Source organism: Natrix helvetica (genome assembly GCF_964273705.1).
Source record: "Natrix helvetica genome assembly, chromosome: 7".
In the NCBI taxonomy this organism is placed as follows: Eukaryota; Metazoa; Chordata; class Lepidosauria; order Squamata; family Natricidae; genus Natrix; species Natrix helvetica.
Genome location: NC_138558.1, coordinates 23,237,549 through 23,259,652, shown reverse-complemented (window position 1 = coordinate 23,259,652; position 22,104 = coordinate 23,237,549). Strand labels below are relative to the sequence as shown.

General features: G+C 41.7%; 1 protein-coding gene across 1 annotated transcript in view; it reads left to right on the top strand.

Annotated features, from left to right (window-relative positions):
• The window catches only part of TBCK (TBC1 domain containing kinase), a 106,358-nt gene that overhangs the window by 34,105 nt on the left and 50,149 nt on the right, over nucleotides 1-22,104 (top strand). The window contains exons 10-20 of the mRNA XM_081959935.1: nucleotides 460-608; nucleotides 2,913-3,051; nucleotides 3,842-3,941; nucleotides 5,175-5,224; nucleotides 11,666-11,795; nucleotides 12,051-12,149; nucleotides 13,816-13,878; nucleotides 16,235-16,361; nucleotides 18,853-18,903; nucleotides 20,673-20,756; nucleotides 21,212-21,297. Coding sequence (XP_081816061.1) covers nucleotides 460-608; nucleotides 2,913-3,051; nucleotides 3,842-3,941; nucleotides 5,175-5,224; nucleotides 11,666-11,795; nucleotides 12,051-12,149; nucleotides 13,816-13,878; nucleotides 16,235-16,361; nucleotides 18,853-18,903; nucleotides 20,673-20,756; nucleotides 21,212-21,297 — 1,078 coding nt within the window. The remainder of the gene's footprint in view (nucleotides 1-459; nucleotides 609-2,912; nucleotides 3,052-3,841; nucleotides 3,942-5,174; nucleotides 5,225-11,665; nucleotides 11,796-12,050; nucleotides 12,150-13,815; nucleotides 13,879-16,234; nucleotides 16,362-18,852; nucleotides 18,904-20,672; nucleotides 20,757-21,211; nucleotides 21,298-22,104) is intronic.

The window sequence follows — 22,104 nt, the reverse complement described above, 5'->3', positions numbered from 1 at the left end:
ATAGATATATATTACATCTGAGGAAAAGTGCATAGGACTATATGAATGAATGTATATATAGTGTTTGGAGTGTTCCAATATCTCAGGGGTTGCCACAAAGAAGAGGGAGTCAAACTATTCTCCAAGGCACCTGAGGGTAGAACAAGAAGTAATGGGTGGAAACTAATCAAGGAGAGAAGCAACTTAGAACTGAGGAGAAATTTCCTGACAGTGAGAACAATTAATCAGTGGAACAGCTTGCCTCCAGAAGTTGTGAATGCCCCAACACTGGAAGTCTTTAAGAAGATGTTGGATAGCCATTTGTCTGAAATGGTATAGGGTTTCCTGCCTAGGCAGGGGGTTGGACTAGAAGACCTCCAAGGTCCCTTCCAACTCTACTATTGTATTGTATTGTATAGTGTGCATTGTTTGGATTTTTGTTATATTTTTTGCCTTTATTTCCTTTTTCTGTTATACCAGGCCTACTCCTGGAAAATTGTTGAATGATCCTGTGTTCAAGGAAATCTCATCTTTATATCCAGCCTTCCATACACCTGTCAGTTTTTTCTCACCTAATCTAAGATGTGCTAATTTATCTCTTCCTGAGGATATTAATCAGCTATTTCAAGGTAAGATAAGCGATCCCAGCTGTTTCCCTAGTATCAGTGTTACCAGACTAAAAAGCAGGAGATGGTGATGAAAGCCATCTGGGTGACCTTAGGCTGGTCACTCCCTCTCAGCCCAACTCATCTCACAGGGTTGCTGTTGTAGGGAAAGTGGCTGCAGTACCTCAGATAGAAGGTCCATACAGAGAGTGGTAAGGACAACTGAGAAGATGATAGGAAGCTCGCTTCTTGTCATTCAGGATACTGCTTATAAGTGCTATGTGCTTAGAGCTCAAAGCATTGTTTGAGACCCCAGACTCACACTTCACAGTCCGTTTCTATTGCTCCCTCCGGGGAGGAGGTTTCGAAGTATTTGTAGCAGGACTACCAGATTCTGTAACAGCTTTCTTCCCTATGCCATCTGTCTGATAAACGTGTAAGATTCGTTTTTCTCACCTTGTACATCTGAACTAGACTGTGTTGTTTCTCCATGTCATATCATGTGGGTATATGCTTTATTTATTTATTTATTTATTTATTTATTTATTTATTTATTTATTTATTTATTTATTTATTTATTTATTTATTTATTTATTTATTTATTTATTTATTTATTTATTTATTTATTTAGTGTATATTAGAGGTGGAGGCCCTTTGAGATCTGTATGCAACAAAATTTCATTTTAATGTATGCTGATTAGCATACACTCAAAGTGACAATAAAGTTATTTTAAGTCTAAGTCTCTCAGAGTGTTGGATAAGTTCGCCACCTTTAGCTATTTGTAAATATAATAAGGTCAGTATAAGAATAAATGATCTTTTTATCCATGTTTATTAGTATTGTCCTCTTTCTCCTGAAAGTTCTTTGACCTATAACCCTTTATAACTAATGACTCTTTTGTATCCTGATAATTTGCAGATTTCAGATGCTCACATGAATGTTTCATTTCTAGTTATGTGGGCTGAAATCCCTGGCTATAGATTTTAATGAAATATTTGCTATGCAGTTAGACTACAGCCAACTGTAAGGAAAATGATTGCTTGGTAGCATACATAAAAAAACATAACTACCAACAGATTCCAGAGTGATACGTTCAGTCCCCAGTCTTTTCAATGAAATAAATTCTAGATAGGGAAATGAGACCTGAAAGAGTTGTGACTTTTTAAATAATGCTACTTTGAATGAATTAATAGTTAATTACATTATTTGGTGGTGCAGTAGTTAGCCATTACTGCAGACTACTTTGCTGACTGCCGGCTGCCTTCAATTTGGCAGTTCAAATCTCAACAGCTACAAGGTTGACTCAGCCTTCCATCCGTCTGAGGTGGGTAAAATGAGGACTTAAATTGTTGAGGGCAGTATGCTGGCTCTGTAAAACTGATTAGAGAGGGCTATAAAGCACTATAAAGTGGTATATAAATCTAAGTGCTATTGCTATTCTGTTTGGTAAGTTGTTGTTGTTTTAATAGATTTTCAGATGCATTAAGTAGAAAACATTTTGTAGCGCATACATGCTTAAAGCATTGTATCTAGGCAGACATCCTCCACAGGGATCTATAGTTCTTACTGTCCCTGTCTATCCTGGGCATTAGTCATTAAATTCAAGATAATGATGGTTTAAGTTGAATTTTTCTGAAGACACTGGCTTGGAGAAGTGGGCAGTATAGTTTATGGAGCAGACATAAACATTTTGGATTAATTTAATACTCATCCTGCATTCTATTATATTGCCTTATATAGCACTAGCGATAGCACTTAGACTTATATACTGCTTTACAGAGCTTTACAGCCCTCTAAGTGGTTTATAGAATCACCATATTGCCCCCAACAATTTGGGTCTTCATTTTACCCACCACGGAAGGATGGAAGCCTGAGTCAACCTTGAGCCTGGTGAGATTTGAACTGCCAAATTGCAGTCAGCCAACAGTCAACAGAAGTAGCCTGCAGTACTGCACTACTAACCACTGCGCCACCACGGCTATATATAATAAGAGACAGACAAAAACCCATTTTATGAGCAAATGAAGTATTTAACAGAGTCCCGTCTCTTGTATTTATTGAGTTTCTAACAAATCGTTATGGAAACATTAACATTCTTCCTACAGAGCAGCCAATAGATTGCCCAGCTCGTTTCCTTTTGTTATACATTTTCCCTGCTTTGTGAATAAAATATTATTTTTATTTGATAACGCATGGGAAAGTTTTATTTGCAAACTTTTCATTCAGTTTTCAAAATACATGATTTTCAACCTAGGGAAAAGAAAGCTGCTGGACAATTGATGCAATAATTGTGTTTAACAGATGTCTTTGTTGAATTCTATTAATAGAAGAAAGTTCTGATTACCTAGCAGAAAGGACAATTGAAGAAGTGTATTATCTCTGGTGTTTGGCTGGAGGTGACTTGGAGAAAGAGCTTGTCAACAAGGATATCATTCATTCCAAGCCTCCCATCTGCACACTTCCTATGTAAGATATACAGGCGGAAGGGGAAGGAGAGCACTCTGCTTTTGGGAATAAAAGCAAGAAAGAAATATAGAAATGATAACATGAAACTGGTTTCTAAATAGGAAAAAGGCCCAATAGTCTAAAGGTCTAGTTGCCTTATTCGTTACATTTGCACTTTTTATTTCCTTCAAAATGAATGAGAATTTGTAGAAAGGTCTTCAGAGGTGCTCTCTGCACACACACACAGATTCAGTTAAAATATTTCTCAGCTTAAACATTTCATTGTATTAATTTTATTTATTTAATTACATTTCTATAGCCGCCCATCCCAGTCAATTACTTAGCTGCCTGTTTAATATCATGCAGCAAAGCAATTTGGTTAAAATTAAAATATAGATGCCTGTAGGTAAGTAACCACTTGAAATCAAATACCCGCCTATCTATTTGATGACGTGTAACAGCAAAAGCTGATTTCACATGATGTGAAAATCAAGAGTTTTTCACTTTAAAATAGTTTGCGTATCAGTATTACTTTTTCATTGTTTGCATTTGCAAAATTAACTGCACTTATTTTGACTAGCACCTCAACTTCTCAAATATACTATTTTTATTTGTAAATTATGTTAACTAACAAGCAGAAGCAGAGTAAATATAAATACATCCCTAAATATACGAAACTGCAGACTGATCAAGTCTTTCAAATATAATGAAAGTATAGTTTTATTAGAAACGGAAGGGAAGGAAAAACCTACATAGGCTACTGCTTGTTGTTTGGTTGAAATTTGTTTTCCTTTTCTTTTTTTACTCCTAGTTTTTTGTTTGAAGATGGGGAGAGTTTTGGACAAGGGCGTGACAGAAGTTTCCTTTTGGATGATACAACTGTGACACTATCACTGTGTCAGCTCAGGAATGTAAGATATTATGATTCCTTGAAATAGAATATGGATCATTTATATATTTTAAATATGTTTGACTAAGCTCTATAACCATTATGACTAGAATGGTCTTTGCCTTGCACAACGAGACTCATCTTTGCATTGCATTCTTTTCGTAGTCCTGAGATCTTAACTATATTTATCCACAGCATATTTAGGGTGTGCATGGAGGGCCTGCTGAAATTCTAGTCCTTCTAAAAGTGTGTTATGGCCTGTCAGCGGCCAGCAGAGCTGGCAGCAGATTTGGACAGTGAGGAGGTTGGGGAGGAACATGGGCCAGTCCTGGAGTCTGAGGAAGGCTCTGATGAGAGCTCTGTGTCAGAAGCAGAGAGGGGCCAGAGCCATATGCCAGCTATCAGCTGCCTTCAGAGTAAGACATCAATGAGGCAGATGAACAGATGGAACCTGCTCCCAGTGTGCGCATGCGCAGAGTTGTCAGATGAAGGGAACAGCTAAAGAACAGGTGTCGACTTGGGAATAAGGCCACAGGTGGACGATGAACAGCCCCTCCCAGAGGAAATAAAAGAGGAGCGAAAGGGGAGTGGAGTTTGCAGGAGACAATTAGTTAACTTAATTGGTTTGTGGCTCTCCAAGACTCCTTGCCAAGTTTTGCAGATATCGGCCTGGCAGCTCTCCAAGCCAGATAAGGTCTGTGATTGTAAATCCTCCCTTGAAAGACTTTGCTGGATGTGAATGCGCAGAATTCACAGTAAATTAATAAACGTTTATTTTTGGCAGGACAAGGTATTTGCTTCATGCTCTCAGGAAGCCTAGATCAGAACAAGTATTTCTCTCCAACCCTACCCTAAACCTCCTACTGTTCATAAACAATATCAAACTAACCAGCCTGCCTTCTACATTTATATTTTTTTCAAAACACAAGTTCCTCTCATTCAAGTCTCCTTCCTTTGCACTGATAGTATCATGGAATAAATATGCTACACTGATCCTTGCATGAGCTCCAGAATTTTGGGGAAGGTTCTGAAGTCGTCTTCAATCACCTAGACTGCGTATACATACTGACTGTGTTTGCTACAAACAATCCAACCCTCCTTTTGAACCAAGATCAAACTACTGTATTAAAAGAGTAGTTTCAGAACAAGGCAGGCAGCAAATAAATGTAATAAATAAATAATAAAGCATTGTTTTCTTAATTCTTGGTTATGTTAAATGAATATTTTTCTAACTGAAAATGTATATTATTTTTAGAGATTGAAAGATGTTGGTGGAGAAGCATTTTATCCATTGCTTGAAGACGAGTAAGTATATAAAACAAATTTTCAGATCCCTAGGAAATAGACTGGTGACCCCTTGGTAGCAAAATACTAGCTTAGAGATAAAATCAATAAGAGTGTAAGAGTTTTTAGTGGATCCAGAGTTGTTTAAAGTAGATCTACTGCAAATCAGTGTAGATTAATTTGTTGATTTCAACATGCACATTTACTCCTATGAAATCTAGAAGTATCTTAATGTTGTTCCCAGAATCAGGCTTGTGAAGCAGTAAAATATTTTGTAGTAGGGCTTGATTCATTACTGCTTCTCCTGTGCGCTGCTTGGAGAGTCCAAGCATGGGTTAACACAGCCTAACTGCCCTAGGACTGACTGAGTTTTTTCCCTGACCACGCCCCCTTTGCCTCTGGCAGGTCAGTTTTAAAAACTCAGTCCGCCCGATAGGACTGTTGCAGGGGAGTTCCCCAGTTTAGGCTTTTTGCTTGGACTCCCCACATCAGCATTTAAAGAAATTCCTGACCATTTATTTTGACAATCAGCTAAAGCATTTCTTGACAGCTCAGGAGGTCTGATATTCATCGTCTGCTGCTTGTAGACTAAGCGAGGTAGGATTGAGGCTTGTCCGGCTCCAGCTGGCGAGCGGAATCGCTACAAGGGACAACCAGCTGTTTGGCGCTGGGGATCTCTTCTTTAAAGCCGCGGAAGCCTTTTTTCGGAACCTTAGGTGTCCTAACGGCTTCTAGATTCTGCCTGGCAACAGCGGCGGCCATTTTAAACCTTTCGCGCCCTTTTCTCCACTTCGGAGAGGGTTGCCTTGGTTACTGAGGCTGCGCGCGCAGCGGCGGCCATTTTAGAGCACCAAATTGCCTCAGGATTCAAACGGCAGAGCTTGCAGACCTCGCAGTCAGACCTCGCCAGTAGCAGCAGCAGCAGCGACGCTTAGTGACTGAGGGCCTTGTCCGGGGCTCCGGCAAGGCCGAACATCTCGAATACAGCCGCTTTCGCACTCTAAGGCAGGGATTTCGCCGGCTGGCTTCCCTTGCCTATTACAGCAACCGCGGACGTTTCGTGGCCGTCTGGCTCGTCCCAGCGGTGCCCTCCAGACCCATCCAGCCTTCCTGTGACTCCAGATCAACAATGGCAGACGAAGGTTTGGAGGTGCAGGCTGGGCCTTCTTCCAAGAGGCCCAGAGTGGAGCCCCCCCCCCCCAAAGGAAACAAGGGAGGGAGAGGCAATCCCAATAGATCCCCTTCCCGAGCCTCAGGGGACTTACCCACCAGTAAGGAGGGAACCCGTAGAGGCCATACCTCACAGGCCCAGAAAGCCAGCAGGTCCCCAGATCAAGAGGAGGCATGGGCAAGGCCTCATTCTCCCCAAGGGAAGGTTCAGGATCAGGATTCTCCCCACCAGGATGGTTCACCTCCATCAACTGGGGGGATTTCAAGGGACTCCTCCCCAGATGCCTCCTGGGGCTACCCAGACTCTCCCAGTTCTTCTGTTAGGGAGGAATTGGAACCATATCAGGATATATTTCAGAGGGAGGAAAGGAAAACCTCCAAGGGCTCCAAGGGACGCCCAAGAGAGGACAAGGGTCCCGCATTATCAGCTGAAATGAAGGAGATCATAGCTAAGGCCATCTCCCAAGGAATAGCTGATGGTCTCAAACAGAAAGAGACTGGTTCTGCTAGCACTCCTAAAGCCAGGGCAACCCCTGCCCCTGTAGGAGACCAAGCCCCTGCTTCGCCTGGCACTTCTATTGCCACGGAGGACACAGGATTAGAGGAGGGGGAAATAGAGGATTTTGAATTATCGGAGGATGAGGACCTTCCTCCTGATAAACCGGCCTTTACAGGGTTATTTAAACCATCCCTGTTTAAATCCATCCTTCACAAGGCCATAGCAGCCACTGAACTTGGGCCCACTCCCAAGAGTGCCTCAGCCACCCCCCCTCCCACTAAGGACCACAAGGAAGGTTTATTCCAGGAACCTTCACCAACCCAGGAAATGATTCCCGTTCCGGACTTATTCCTGGACGTAGTCCAAAGGCAGTGGGTCCAACCTGGTACCCTGACCAATCCCAGCGGGGGGGACAAATCCCTTTACGCTGTAGAAGACAAAATGGATGAGGTGCTGAAGTTACCTGAGGTGGATGCCCCGGTGGTCTCTCTAACTTCTACTTCTAATCTTCCAGCAGATTTACTCGAGGGACTCAAGGCCGAGGACAAACGCTCAGAAAAGGCGTGCCACAAGACGCACCAGGCGGCTGCCTGGGCCATTAGAGCATCCACCTCGGCATCATTCTTCACCAGGGCTTCTCTCCTCTGGCTACGACAACTCAGGTCCAAACCTCCCTCAGCAGGTTCTAGATGGCGGCATGATATCAATAAAATAATAACCGCCGTAGAGTATTCAGCAGATACCTCCCTTAATGCGGCCAAATTCGCATCTAGGGCCTTGGCGTCCAATGTGACATCACGTCGCCTGCTGTGGCTCCGCCACTGGCAGGCTGATATGAAAGCCAAATGGAAGCTTGCTTCCGCCCCATTTAAAGGAGGGCAACTCTTCGGAGAGGCCTTGGAGAAGTTTGTCATAGAAACAAAGGACAAACGCAAAATTCTCCCGGCCACCTTGAAGAAAGCCGAACGTAAGGGTTCAGGTTCATTCAGGAGACAGCCCTTTAGAGCGCAGGATAACTCTCAAGCTTCCGGCTCTAATTCTTCTTATCAGAGGCCATTTCCCCAGACAGGTGACAGGAGACAGGACAGGACAAATTACGGGTCCAGGGGAAGGCAGCAACAACAGCATTCCTTTCGGAAGCCATTTCGTGGGGGATCCAATTCCCGACAGTTTCGTAGGGGGAAGTGACCATCACAGGAATCCTCCCATAGGGGGTCGGCTCCAAATATATGCCGACAGGTGGGAGGAGATAACTTCGGACACTTGGGTCCTCAACACGATCAGGAGGGGCCTAGTGCTGGAATTCTTATCCTTCCCTCAACAAAAATTTATTCGTTGCCCCATCCCCAAGAATCCCCAAAAGAAAGATCTCATGCAGAAGGAGATCCTCCATCTGCTCGAAATCAGGGCCATAGAACCGGTTCCCAAAGAACAGGAGAAACGAGGATATTATTCCATCCTCTTTCTAGTCCCAAAGAACTCAGGAGGGTGGAGGGCCATCTTGGATCTAAAGTGCCTAAATCAGCATCTGGCATACAAAAGGTTCAAGATGCAGTCCCTCCACTCCATCCTGGCTTGCACTCGACAAGGGGATCTCCTCACATCGATAGATTTGAAGGAAGCTTACCTCCATGTCCCCATTCACCCTGCCCACAGAAGGTTCCTGAGGTTCCACTACGACGGGAGGCATTATCAATACAGGGCCCTCCCATTTGGCCTCTCGTCTGCCCCCAGGACCTTCACCAAAATCTTGGCAGTGGTGGCGGCCCACCTCCGGAATCGACCAATTCGGCTAGAGTGTTATCTAGACGACATAATAATTCATTCTTCCAATCAGAAACAGGCCCGAAGGGACGTTCAGGTGACCATACGGACTCTACAACACCACGGGTTTTCAGTGAACCTGCAGAAGAGTCACCTAGAACCGACCACCCGAATCCAACATCTTGCCGCCATAATCGACTCCGTCTCCTGCCAGGTATTTCTGTCTCCAGACAGGATGGCGAATCTTCAGAACAAACTTCGTCTATGCAAAGCTCCCAGGTCAGTGCCGATTTTGCAACTATCCCAGCTCCTGGGCATCATGATCTCCTGCCTAAAGGTGGTTCCCTGGGCACGGCTTCACGCAAGGGAGCTGCAATGGTTCCTTCTGCCAATGCAGAGATCAAGGGACAGCAACTCGTTAAGACGCGTGAAACTACCGCCAAAAGTACTTCGCTCCCTGCATTGGTGGAGCACAGCGGCGGTCAGGAAAGGGTGCCTCTTCAAGGAGCCCGAAAGGCTGGTTGTAACAACAGATGCCAGCCTACAGGGATGGGGAGCGCACTGCCAGGGACATCTTGCGCAAGGAAAATGGACACAGAGGGAGGCGGCCCACAGCATAAACTGGCTAGAACTGAGGGCCGCTCGCCTCGCTCTACGTCACTTTGCTTCTCAGATTGTGGGTCATCATGTACTGTTGTTAACAGACAATGTTGCCACAAAGGCCCACATCAACAGGCAGGGAGGCACGCACTCCAAAAATCTCATGCAGGAGGCGGAACTATTGTGCAGATGGGCGGAGCGACATCTGGCGTCCATAACAGCGGACCACATATCGGGGACGAGCAACCAAGAAGCGGATTGGCTGAGTCGGCAGACGATAGACCACTCAGAATGGCGGCTGCATCCAGACATCTTCTCTCAGATCGTGGAGAAGTTCGGCAAACCGCAAGTAGACCTGTTTGCAACAAGCACCAACACACATCTGCCCCGCTTCTTCACTCGATACCACTCGCCCTTAGCGGAGGGGACGGATGCGCTGAGGAACACTTGGCCCTCAGGACTCCTGTACGCGTTTCCACCGCTCCCTCTCATACCCCAAGTAGTGACCAAATTACTGTCAGAAAAGGCCGATCTAATCCTAGTGGCCCCTCACTGGCCCAGGAGGTCCTGGTACGCGGACCTTGTCAGCCTCTCCATCCAAAGTCCGTGGAGGATTCCTCAGGAGCAGATCTCCCTCAGCCAGGGTCACATCAAGCATCCGGATCCCCAGTGGCTGCAACTAGCCGTTTGGCACTTGAGGGGGACCTCCTGAGGAAGCAGAGATTTTCAGACAAGGTCATCAGAACTATTCAAGCGTCCAGGAGACCTTCTACTACTAGGATATACGAATATACGTGGAACGCTTTTTCATCTTGGTGTCAGGACAAGGGTGTGCAGGACATTTCGGCTTCAGTGCCAAATTTGCTGGAATTTCTCCAAGAGGGTCTGGACAAAGGTCTCGCGCCCAATACGCTCAAGAGGCAGGTGGCAGCACTATCCACCATTCTTACCTGTAAATCTGCTAGATCACTTAGTCAGCACCCACAAGTAAAGAGCTTCCTCAAGGGGGCGATGAACATCTCTCCTCAGGTGGTTCATCGATATCCCTCCTGGGATTTGCCATATGTCCTGAAGGCCTTAACGGGGGCTCCCTTCGAACCTCTCAGGAAGGCAAGCCTCCATCATCTGACTATTAAGACGGCCTTCCTCATAGCTATAACATCGGCTCGCAGAATTTCTGAATTGGCTGCGCTGTCTGTGAGGGAGGACCTTTGCATTATTCATACTGACAGAATCATTCTGAGACTTGATCCATCTTTCATCCCAAAGATGAATACTCAGTTTCATAGAGCCCAGGAAGTGATCCTTCCTAATTTTTGTCCAAATCCAGTACATCAGAAGGAAAAAATCTGGCATAAATTAGATGTAAGAAGGGCAGTCAAAATTTACATCAAACGATCAAGGGAATTTCGGCGTTCCGAATCCCTATTTGTCTCCTTCCACCCTGGGTCCCTTGGTCGCAAGGTTTCATCCCACACAATTGGACGTTGGCTGAGGGCTTGCATCAAGCTAGCCTATGAGACACAAGGCAAGACTGCACCACGAAGAGTAACCGCGCACTCAACGAGGAGCGCTGCAACTTCAGCTGCTTGGGCGACCCAGGCATCCATCATAGACATTTGCAGAGCGGCCACGTGGGCCTCGCCCACGGCGTTCATCAAGAACTATAAGATCGATATCTTTGCCTCGGCAGAAGCCTCCTTTGGAAGACGTATACTACAAAGGGTTGTGGAGGCTACAAAGGACAATGACTCTGCCCGCCCTGGGACACGATAGCTTGGGTATGTCCCATGCTTGGACTCTCCAAGCAGCGCACAGGAGAAAGACCGTTGGCTTACCTGAACGGTCGTTCTCTGGGCGCTGCGGGAGAGTCCAAAACCCACCCAGGGTTCGAGGATCCAGATCCAAAACTCTGCAGAGACTGGTTGAAGGCGTCCTATTGCACATTTCGTTTTTAAAACTGACCTGCCAGAGGCAAAGGGGGCGTGGTCAGGGAAAAAACTCAGTCAGTCCTAGGGCAGTTAGGCTGTGTTAACCCATGCTTGGACTCTCCCGCAGCGCCCAGAGAACGACCGTTCAGGTAAGCCAACGGTCTTTCTGCCTCACATGAATCTGATTAGAAGAAATTGAAATTCTGAAAGTTTATTAATGCATCTGTTGATCCCTGTAGGTCAGCCATGAGCAATGATTAACTGTAGTTGTATTATGTTTTATAACATTACATAGTACAATGCATTTGTATTATATTTTTATACAAAGGTATTTCAGAATAAATTAATCAAGCTCTAGTTCATAAAAAGAAAATTGGATTTGTTTTCCACACAAGATGATGGTTTCAATTATTTCATTCCTAGTTTATTCTATGATTACTTCGGTTGTTTAAGTCTAGAGATAATACTTTAAGAACTATTTTCTCTGGGTTTTTTCAGCCAATCAAATATACCCCATTCAAATAGTAACAACGAATTATCTGCTGCTGCCAAACTTCCTCTTATTATTCGGGAGAGGGATACGGAATATCAGCTAAACAGGATTGTCCTATTTGACAGACTACTAAAGGTGTGTAAAACCTCAAATGCCATCATAATCTTGGTTTTATCTATTTAATTTCCCTTGATGAATTTTGCCACGAATTTTGGGATGTTAGCCATATTCGTATTTCTTTTGATATCCGTCAATGCATTTGATCTATAGAATCTTTCACTGCATGTATATAAATTATTATAAAATGCAAAAGGCTAACAGCATTGAAATGTTAGGTCCTATTAAAAGTATAGAAGTATTACTAACACCAGATCGATATGTTAATTCTAGGCCTATCCTTATAAAAAAAATCAAATTTGGAAAGAAGCCAGAGTTGACATTCCACCTCTAATGAGAGGTTTAACCTGGGCAGCACTACTTGGAGTAGAGGTAAGAGTAAGAAATATGCAAGAATTGTTTTCTCTTGTCTATGCAATATGTCAACCTGTTGTGGCCCAGCAGGGTCCATTGGAGCTGCTGAGGGACTCAGATAGCGACAAACCCTATGAGTCGGCTATAGAAGATGTGGAGGACCCTGGGCAGGGTTCAGACTCAGAGCAGGAACCAGAGAGGCTGGTTGGCCACCAGGAGGCGCCTGAGGCATGGAGCAGTGGGGAAGATCAAAGGGAGTTGGTCCCTGACGCCAGGCAACGGAGGGCGGCGAAATGGAGGCAGCAGTAACGGAGACAGATTCATAAGAGATAAATAAGCCCAGGTGGTTGTGGCTTGGGCCCTCCCAAGAGAGTATATAAAAAGAGACTTTGGGAGGAGTCCTTTTGCAGGACACAACCGTTCGTAACAATCCGGAGAAGCTCTTGTTTGTATCTGTTGGGGAGAAGCTCTTGTCTGTATCTGTTGGAGTCTGGGTTGCTGCCAACGTCTTGCCTGTGAGTCGTGTTTGGGCTTTCAGCCAACAGGATTATAATTACTGTAAATAAAGAATGGCAAACAGCTAAGCCTGTGTCGGCGTTCATTACCGGACGGAGGGGGGCCAGAACACCAAGCCTACCTTCTACAAAACATTGGAAATTAGCCTGTAAACATAAAATTACAACTGACTTCAAAATATTAATGCAAAAGCAGAATCTGCAGTTTTGGCCTGAGACTGTAGCAATGATACAACATAGGTAGGGATAGTAGCTGACATTTTGAATTTTTATCTAAACTACATTTACAGTTTTGCACTCCTGATTAACATCTCTTCTTTGAGGTACTATCTGAGCTCTGGATGAATAAAATTCTTAGTAGAGTCTTAACTAATACTTTCAGTGGAGTTCTTGGTGCTCTCTGACCTTGGTGCTTTGCTTGCAGACATTTCATTACCTGACTAGATAACATCTTCAGTATGAGAAAGATTTGCTTGCCCTGTCAGTGTTGGTGGCAAATTGTTTTCTCCTTGGTATTTCTTTGAGTAGATGGCCGTTTACTGCTTGATTGTTTGTCTCAGTTGATAATTCCTTGATTAGGCTATTGCTACTGTACTTATTAGGTGTTAATCCTGGTGATAATCCCATTTATATATTGCCGTTGATTGCTTGAGTGGAAGTGTTCTGGTCTTTTTTAAAAACATTTTTAATTGTCTATTTTGAATGATGTGTACATATTGTTTACCTCTATGTGCCTGTGGGTGGCTGATTTATCTTGAGTGACAAGCTTCTAGGAATCCCCTAGCATTTTAAAAATTATCTTGATCTAGGCTGCACATAGTTTGTCAATTGAAACTATACTAACTTGGTCCATGTATTCTAAAATTAAGGAGGTTTTCATCATGGTGTCTGACTGCTAGTTGTGCTGATCAATACACACTACTGGCCCTATCTCTGTTTGTCCTATGTAGTGGCTATTTAGTAGTCTTTACATTGTATGTTGTAGATGACTCCTGTTTTTTCTTCTTGAACTACAAGGGTTTTGTTTTTTTAATTAAGATCTTCTGTAGAGCTTTGGTAGGTCTCTGTGCTACAAGGATGCTATGTAGTTTTCATAGGCTGTAGGTTGTTTCTGAGATTTTCTAATGTTTGGCAGTGTTACACTAAAACTTACAGTATCTTCATTTTAGGGAGATATTCAAGCAAAATATGATTCTGTTGATAAGGACACTCCTATTCCTACAGACAGACAGGTAAGATTTTTGTTACTTGTAAGTGTCATAAGCCTTTGGAATCATTGTGTAGCAGATAACCAAGCTGAGCCCAAGGGAAGAGTCAAGTGCATCATCAGTCTCAAGTCTTTTCGCTCCCACAAGAGAGGCAAGTCCAGTCCACTTGAATTTCTTTGACTTTTTAACTACTTCCAATTTACTTTGACCATTAGTAATTCAGATTCTTATAGAGAAGGTTATTTGAACCATCTTGCTTTCTGATTTTTTTGTGCCTGACACATTGAATTATTTCCAATTACTACTTAATACTATTTATTAATAAAATAGTGTTGCTACTGTAGAAATTCCATCACAACGGAACTATCTGTTTAACATATTTGGAATTAAAATGTGGGTACAGTTTGGACTACGTGGTATGACCATATGCATTTGTACTCTAACCAGTCCTCCCTCCCTCTGTCCCTTTCTCTCTCTCTCTCTCTCTTTCTTTCTTTCTTTCTTTTCAAATTAATATAACCACACCTAACTAATAAATAATTTATACAGCAGCCAAAATGAAAAAAAAGATAGCCAACGCAACAATAAACCATTATACAGGCTAAAACACCCACTCAAAACTCCAAAACAACACCAAATCTTCAAGGATTTATGAAAAGTTAGCAAGGTCAGGACAAATCTAGTCTCTAAGCGGAGTTTTGTTCCAGAGATGGGTGCCAAAACTGAAAAGAAACCCTTCCAGATGATACACCCTGATGATCAGGACCTGGAGAATGCTTGTCCTGTCAAATCTAACAGGACTGAGTTATAAATATGGAGAGATAATACTAAAGGTAACCTGGTCCCAACCCATGAACAACTTTGTAGATAACTACCAGGACTTTGAACGGAATCAAGAGCTTGTGTGTAAAATGAAATGAATCAATGAAGCTCGTGTGTAAAATGTATCTAATGAGAAGCACCATAACCGCCTCTTAAACAATCAGAAGGTTGACATGTCTTATAGAGTTGTCATGTTTTGTGTAAGAACCCATTCTATAATACAGTATCACATGTAGTCAAGTCATTGGAGTTGTATCATTTATTCAGTAACTTTTAAAATATTTAGCTATGGAAGATCTGCTATAGCCTATAGAAATAGAATTAATAAAACTGATTTTTGTTAAACTTATGGAGAACTTATATTTCTTTATGTCTGCAATATGTTATATATTTACAAAGTTTTATTCTTGAGCTTTTTAGTTGAAAGGCTGTAATAAAATTAATGGTGGTGATGGCCATGAAATTATACCTATTTCTAGTTTATCCCCATCTGCATCCCCATACGTAAGATCATAAAGGGGAAAAAAACTTGGTTTCATGCTGTCTTTCTTTCCCCATAGTAATGACTTTAATCTTGAAATTGAATATTATGCATGAAGGGCAAATAAACTCCCATATTTCTCATATGACAGAACTCTGCCTTTTGATCTTCTGTCAAGTGCTTATAATAGGATTTTATTACTTCAGATGCTCTTGTTTCAATTCAATCTATAATTGGGGGCAAGGGAAATGTCCCAGTAATTATATTTCAAGTTTATGGAGAGTTTGGGACAGCATTTTTAGATCCTTTGTACGTCCATTGCTATGAGGATTAGAAATACAAATTGATCTTGATGGGAAAATAAGAGTTGAGCACTGTTGCAAGGTAAACTATGAAACTATGACATTCAGTTACCATCCAAGGAATGCTTACCATGTTTCCCCCCAAATAAGACAGGGTCTTATTTTCTATTGACCCCCGAAATAAGCGCCTGGCCTTATTTTCAGGGAGGTCATATTATTTTTGAGGTGCAGGAGGCCCCTTAACTTTGGCCTGCTGATCAGCTGATCCAGAGAGGGTCGGCAGTTCTGTTTCTGGCACACTCTTGCCAGCCCTAGCATTGCTCAGCCTGCCATTCTTTTTGTGGCCTCCACTAAGAAAAGGGACGCGGTGGCTAGGGTTTGGGTGAGTGGCCTCCACGAGGCCGTTCCACGTGGATGGCAGGTACATGCAGGGCGCGTGGAGCATATTCCCCCCACTTCCTCCCCCAGAAAATGACAGGGACCAGCTGTGCATGTGTTTAAATATTTTAGGGGAGGGATTATTATCTGGGCAGGTCTTATTAACGGGAAAACAGGGTAGTAGTCTTTACATTTATATTTTTCCTATCTTGTTTTTCAATTTAAAGGATTTATACTCATTAGAAAATGGCATTTCCAAATGTTCCCAGGCCTGATATTTGGCGCCTAGAATAAGCCTTCTTTCTTACTAATTTGAACTGTAGAAATGCAGAGGGATTGGGCATCTGGTCTCCTTTTACGGCTTGTCCTATGCTTCTTCTTGTTGCTTGCATTGTAGATTGAAGTTGATATCCCTCGCTGTCATCAGTATGACGAACTGCTCTCATCGCCGGAAGGCCATGCAAAATTTAGGCGGGTTTTGAAAGCCTGGGTAGTTTCTCATCCTGATCTTGTATACTGGCAAGGTTAGTCCAGCTGGCTCTTGTGGCTAGCAATTCTATTTTTATATATATATTTCCCAATTGCTCTTAATTCATTCTAAGCGAAAGGGGGGGGGGTTGCATTGCTTTCAGTGAGTAAGTTTAGGCAACAAAAACGGAATGCACAGGTACAGTATAGGTGGTACCGTGCTCAATAGTAGTAACTGTGAAAGGGATTTTGGAGTCCTAGTGGACAACCATTTAAATATGAGCCAGCAGTGTGCAGCAGCTGCCAAAAAAGCCAACACAGTTCTAGGCTGCATCAACAGAGGGATAGAATCAAGATCACGTGAAGTGTTAATACCACTTTATAATGCCTTGGTAAGGCCACACTTGGAATACTGCATTCAGTTCTGGTCGCCACGGTATAAAAAAGATGTGGAGACTCTAGAAAGAGTGCAGAGAAGAGCAACAAAGATGATTAGGGGACTGGAGACTAAAACATATGAAGAACGGTTGCAGGAACTGGGTATGTCTAGCTTAAGAGAAAGAAGGACTAGGGGAGACATGATAGCACTCTTCCAATATCTCAGGGGTTGCCACAAAGAAGAGGGAGTCAAGCTATTCTCCAAGGCACCTGAGGACAGGACAAGAAGCAATGGGTAGAAACTAATCAAGGAGAGAAGCAACTTAGAACTGAGGATAAATTTCCTGACAGTTAGAACAATTAATCAGTGGAACAGCTTGCCTCCAGAAGTTGTGAATGCCCCAACACTGGAAGTCTTTAAGAAGATGTTGGATAGCTATTTGTCTGGAACGATATAGGGTTTCCTGCCTAGGCAGAGGGTTGGACTAGAAGACCTCCAAGGTCCCTTCCAACTCTACTATTGTATTGTATAAGTTTAATAATTGATGTATAGATTTATAGACCACTTTGGTCAATTGACTCTAAGCAGTGTACAAGAGGAACAGCCAAAGCCCATACAACATTCAAAGTGAAACAATAATGTATAATAGAACTATTATAGAATATAATTGCAGTTAAGAATGCAATCAAGCTAAGGGATAATAAGATTTCTGGGGATAGAAGCTGCACATCAATCAAATCCCAAAGGCCTTGAAGAAGAGCTGAGGTTTCATGAGCTTCCCGGAGTGGAAGTTACCCTTGTCCCAGGAAGAGTTGGGAGCCCCTATGGAAGGGAGATCTCCCCCCTCCCCAAATGCTGAGTTTCAGTCATATGTCTTGATAAGTGGGGGACCTATTCTTTGTTAGTTAGAACTGTAGTGCTATTTTAATGGCTAAACAGTATAATATTCAAATATAACTCTATCCACATAACCCGAATATAATTCTATGCATATCTTGGAAGAACTGTTCTCAAGTCCTTGGCTAGGGCCCCATATCTCACATTTTGGCTTAGAGCTAAGAATGATCCAGATTATTGGGATGAAACATATTTTTTTCAAAGAACCTGCTCTGGTATTCATGACAGAGACCATTGAGTTTTCTTAGAAGTATGATCAGACTGAGCTCCAAATTTCTGGTTTTAGATTTATTTGATATATGAAACTTTTCAGAAGATAGGCATAAATGGCCACCCCTCCAAACCCATGGATTTATTTAACAATTTATTTGGTGACTACATCACATATGATAGTTTTGAAAGTAGCCTACTGTATATCTGTAAATAACTTCTGCAGACAACAGTTGGGGTGGGACATTGACCTGGTCTATAGAGTAAATTCAGCATATGCCAGAACACATAACGTTCCAAGGGAGGTCCACATTAAATTTCTCAGAAAGACTACAAGAGATGAGATTCTGAGTGCACAAGGGGGGCAAGCATTAAAATACAAGGATAGAGAAATAGCCATTCTGAAACAAATCCCGAAAAAAGTTAGAGATAAAAGAAAAAACTATTTGCTTCTAGCGAAGAAATTATACCAGAAAGGGGTGTGGTTCAGATGGCTTATGCCAGAAGGTATGTTAATATTCTGGGAGGACATAAGAGTTAGAATTAACACAACTATGGAGGCCGAGGCCTTCATAGAAAAAAACAAAGCCCTCCTAGATAAGCCTGATGACACTACACAGGACATACAGGACACGGGAGGTGCCGGAGCTCTGCTGGAGGGGGGAGAAGAGGCAACATCGAGAAAACTCAGATCACAAAAATGAATTAGAAAATCTGTTTGATATAAAATGATTGAAATTATTTGAAGACAAAAGGTTATATGCTGACAAAATACTATTAAGTAGCAACAATTTAATGTATCAATAAATGAAAGTTATGAAAATGGGGGGAGGGCCATTTCCTGCATAATGTAACTGTCAAAATTTGTAACTTTATCCACCATCCCTTTTCCTGATTATTCTTTCTAAAACCAATAAAAAATTTGTTTTAAAAAATAATAATAATAACTTCTGCAGAATATTTGATTATATAATATGCATCTTTATCTTCTGGATATTCTTAAACTCCGTGGATTGTTGTTTTTTCATAGCAATATTTTTGCATAATATATCTCCTTGTAGGTCTTGATTCCCTTTGTGCGCCTTTCCTGTATCTGAATTTCAACAATGAAGGTAAGCTTTGTCTTTATGAATGTTGAATTCATGCATGCAGTGATTAAATCCTGATTAGCTCTGTGTCTCAGTTTCACCAGGCTCATGCATATTATAGAGCACGGGTGTCAAACTCGTGGTGTCAAGGCATCATCATATGACGTATCGGGAGTTTTTTCCCTTTGCTAAACCGGGAGTGGGCATGATGCATCCAGCCCACAGGCCGTGAGTTTAACAGCCCTATTATAGAGCAATTCATGAGTTTGCTCACAATACATGGCATAAGGCTGGGATACCTGCACGACTATCTGTTTCCATTGTCTTGTACACCTAACACATTCAAATAGGGTTGGCATGCTCTGGGTTAGGTGGTTAACTAAGGTCATCTTATGGAAGTCAGGAACATTTTTGTCGCCGTGCCTACCCTATGGGAGAACTTCCCTTGAGATTCAGATTGCCCCAATTGAGATTCCTGATTCTTCTCCCAGTATTGAGCCAGGGTATTATTGGATCCCTTTTTACCATGGGAGGTGTGATAACTTTAGGTTAGTCAGGTGTTTTTAACTCTGAATTAGCTACCCAGAATCACTCAGTGAATAGATGACCATATTGAAGACAGACAGACAGAAAGGAAAGAAAGACAGACAGACAGACAGACAGAAAGAAAGAAAGAAAGAAAGAAAGAAAGAAAGAAAGAAAGAAAGAAAGAAAGAAAGAAAGAGAGAGAGAGAGACAGGACAGGAACAAATAAATCAAATAAATCTGTACTTCAGCTAATAGCTGTTTTCCCATATTTTGTCTATGAATGGTAGTTTATGTATTACATAAATGTTGCAATTCCAGTATGCATTTCTGGGACTTGGATCTAGACTAAGACATATTTGTTAAATTCCACTGATAAGAGTATAAATGTTCTGTTATATTATATATATATATTTAAATCTGGATCCAACTGTAGTGTATTTATAAGTTTGCTTAATCTTTGAAATTACAGGTGGACTTTGACTTACGAACACAACTGAGCCCGAAATTTCCATTGTTAAGCAATGGAAAGTTGTTAAGTGAATTTTTGCCCCATTTTACAACCTTTCTTGCCACAATTATTAAGTGAAATCACTGTAGGTGTTAAGTTAGAAATCTTACAACGTTAGCAACCTGGAATTAAGGAGAAACTTCCTAACAGTGAGGACAATTAACCCGTGGAACAGCTTGCACAGAACAGAAGTTGTAGTTGCTTCATCACTGGCGGTTTTTAAGAAGAGACTGGACAGTCATTTATCTGAAATGGTATAAGATCTCCTGCTTGAGCAAGGGTTGGACTAGATGACCTCCAAGGTCCCTTCCAACTCTGTTACTGTTAACTTCCAGCTCTCTTCTGTTTGTTTGCTTGATTGTTTGTTTGATTGATTGATTAATAGTAGCACAGTTGTTAAGAATTATGGCTTCTCCATTGATGTTGTGTGTCAGAAGGTTGCAAAAGATGATCACATGATCCCAGTACACTGCCACCATCATAAATACTTGCAAGTTGCCAAATCTGAATTTTGATCACATGACTGTGAGGATGCTTCAACGGTTGCAAGTGTGACAAATGGTCATAGATCGCTTTTTTCAGTGATGTCGTAACTTTGAATGAACACTAAATGAATGGTAGCAAGTCAAGGATACCTGTATTTTTAAGTTTTACAGAATTATTTAATGGGAATAGACTAACATTGTTTTCAATTTGTTCTAACAATTGTAGTGGTTGGATAAAAAGCTATCTCTCTTTCTGGTTCTTTTTTTTTTAGCTTTGGCCTATTCCTGCATGTCTGCTTTTATACCAAAATATCTCTATAATTTCTTTCTAAAGGATAATTCTCATGTTATTCAAGGTAGGTTTTCTGCTATAAATCTCATTTAAAATAAGCCTTTAAAAGCCTATATACATGTTTTTATCTTTTATAGTTTTAAATTTAAAATCTGCTTTGAGATCTAGCGGAAAATACCATACCACAATTTAAAAAACAAAACAAAACACCAAAACTGCATCTAATTACTAACTTGAAACAGCAATTGCAGCATACAGTTTGTTTTGAATTTCCTTAATAAAGCTACACATTGATCTCTTACTTTGATAGTGTTACTATTCATAGTTTTTATAGTGTTCCTTGTGATGGTGTTGTGATTTTGTTTCTCTGCTGTGAATTATTTTAGGAGTAAATATTTTGAGTTTGTTAACTCTTTCCTGGAATTCTGCTGCAACGGTGATTCCAGAAAGCAAAATCCTTGAGGCTGAACTCTTGCTGAAATCATTTCCGAATAGTCTTACTGTTTATTTTTCTTCCAGAATATCTTACGGTGTTCTCTCAGATGATTGCATTCCATGATCCTGAACTGAGTAACCACCTCAATGAAATTGGTTTTATCCCAGATGTAAGTGCAAATGCTTTTTATAGCAATAGCAATAGTACTTAGCAATGTTCCCTCTAATTTTTTTTCAGTGTGAGCAGAAAAGTATAGTGTTTGAGCAGCACATTTTCATGCCTGAGCATCTGAATTTTTTTCACAGATGTCACCTAAGACAACAACGAAATCAGTATTATTTGAAACTCAAAGTTATTCTGCCCCATACACCCCTGCGACCAATCCGCTCACACAGAGAGGGCCTCCTCCAGGTGCCGTCCACTAGACAGTGTCGGGGGGCGGCGCCTAGGAGTAGAGCCTTCTCTGTGGCGGGCCCAGCCCTGTGGAATGACCTCCCTCCGGATATTAGGAATACCTCTGACCTCCGCTCCTTTCGTATTAAGCTTAAGACCCACCTATTCAAGTAGCTGGCCTGGCTCAACTTTGATCTAACCATATCGCTCCTGACGGGTTTTTAATTGGGTATTTTAATTATATTTAATTATTTAGGGGTTTTTTAATCACTGTATTCTAATTGTTTTTTATTCATCAGCCGACCTCCTCCTTGTGTATGTCTCGGTATATGTCTCTGTTATATGTTTGTTTTGTCCACATATTTATTTCATATGTTTCATTGTACGCCGCCCCGAGTCCTTCGGGAGAGGGTGCGGCTAAGAAATAAATATTTATTTATTTATTTATTTATTTATTTATTTATTTATTTATTTATTTATTTATTTATTTATTTATTTATTTATGTTTATTCAAGGTACCCACTTAATTAAAAGTGTTATATAATATCAGTATCACTTAACAAAGCTCCTGCTTAGCAACCAA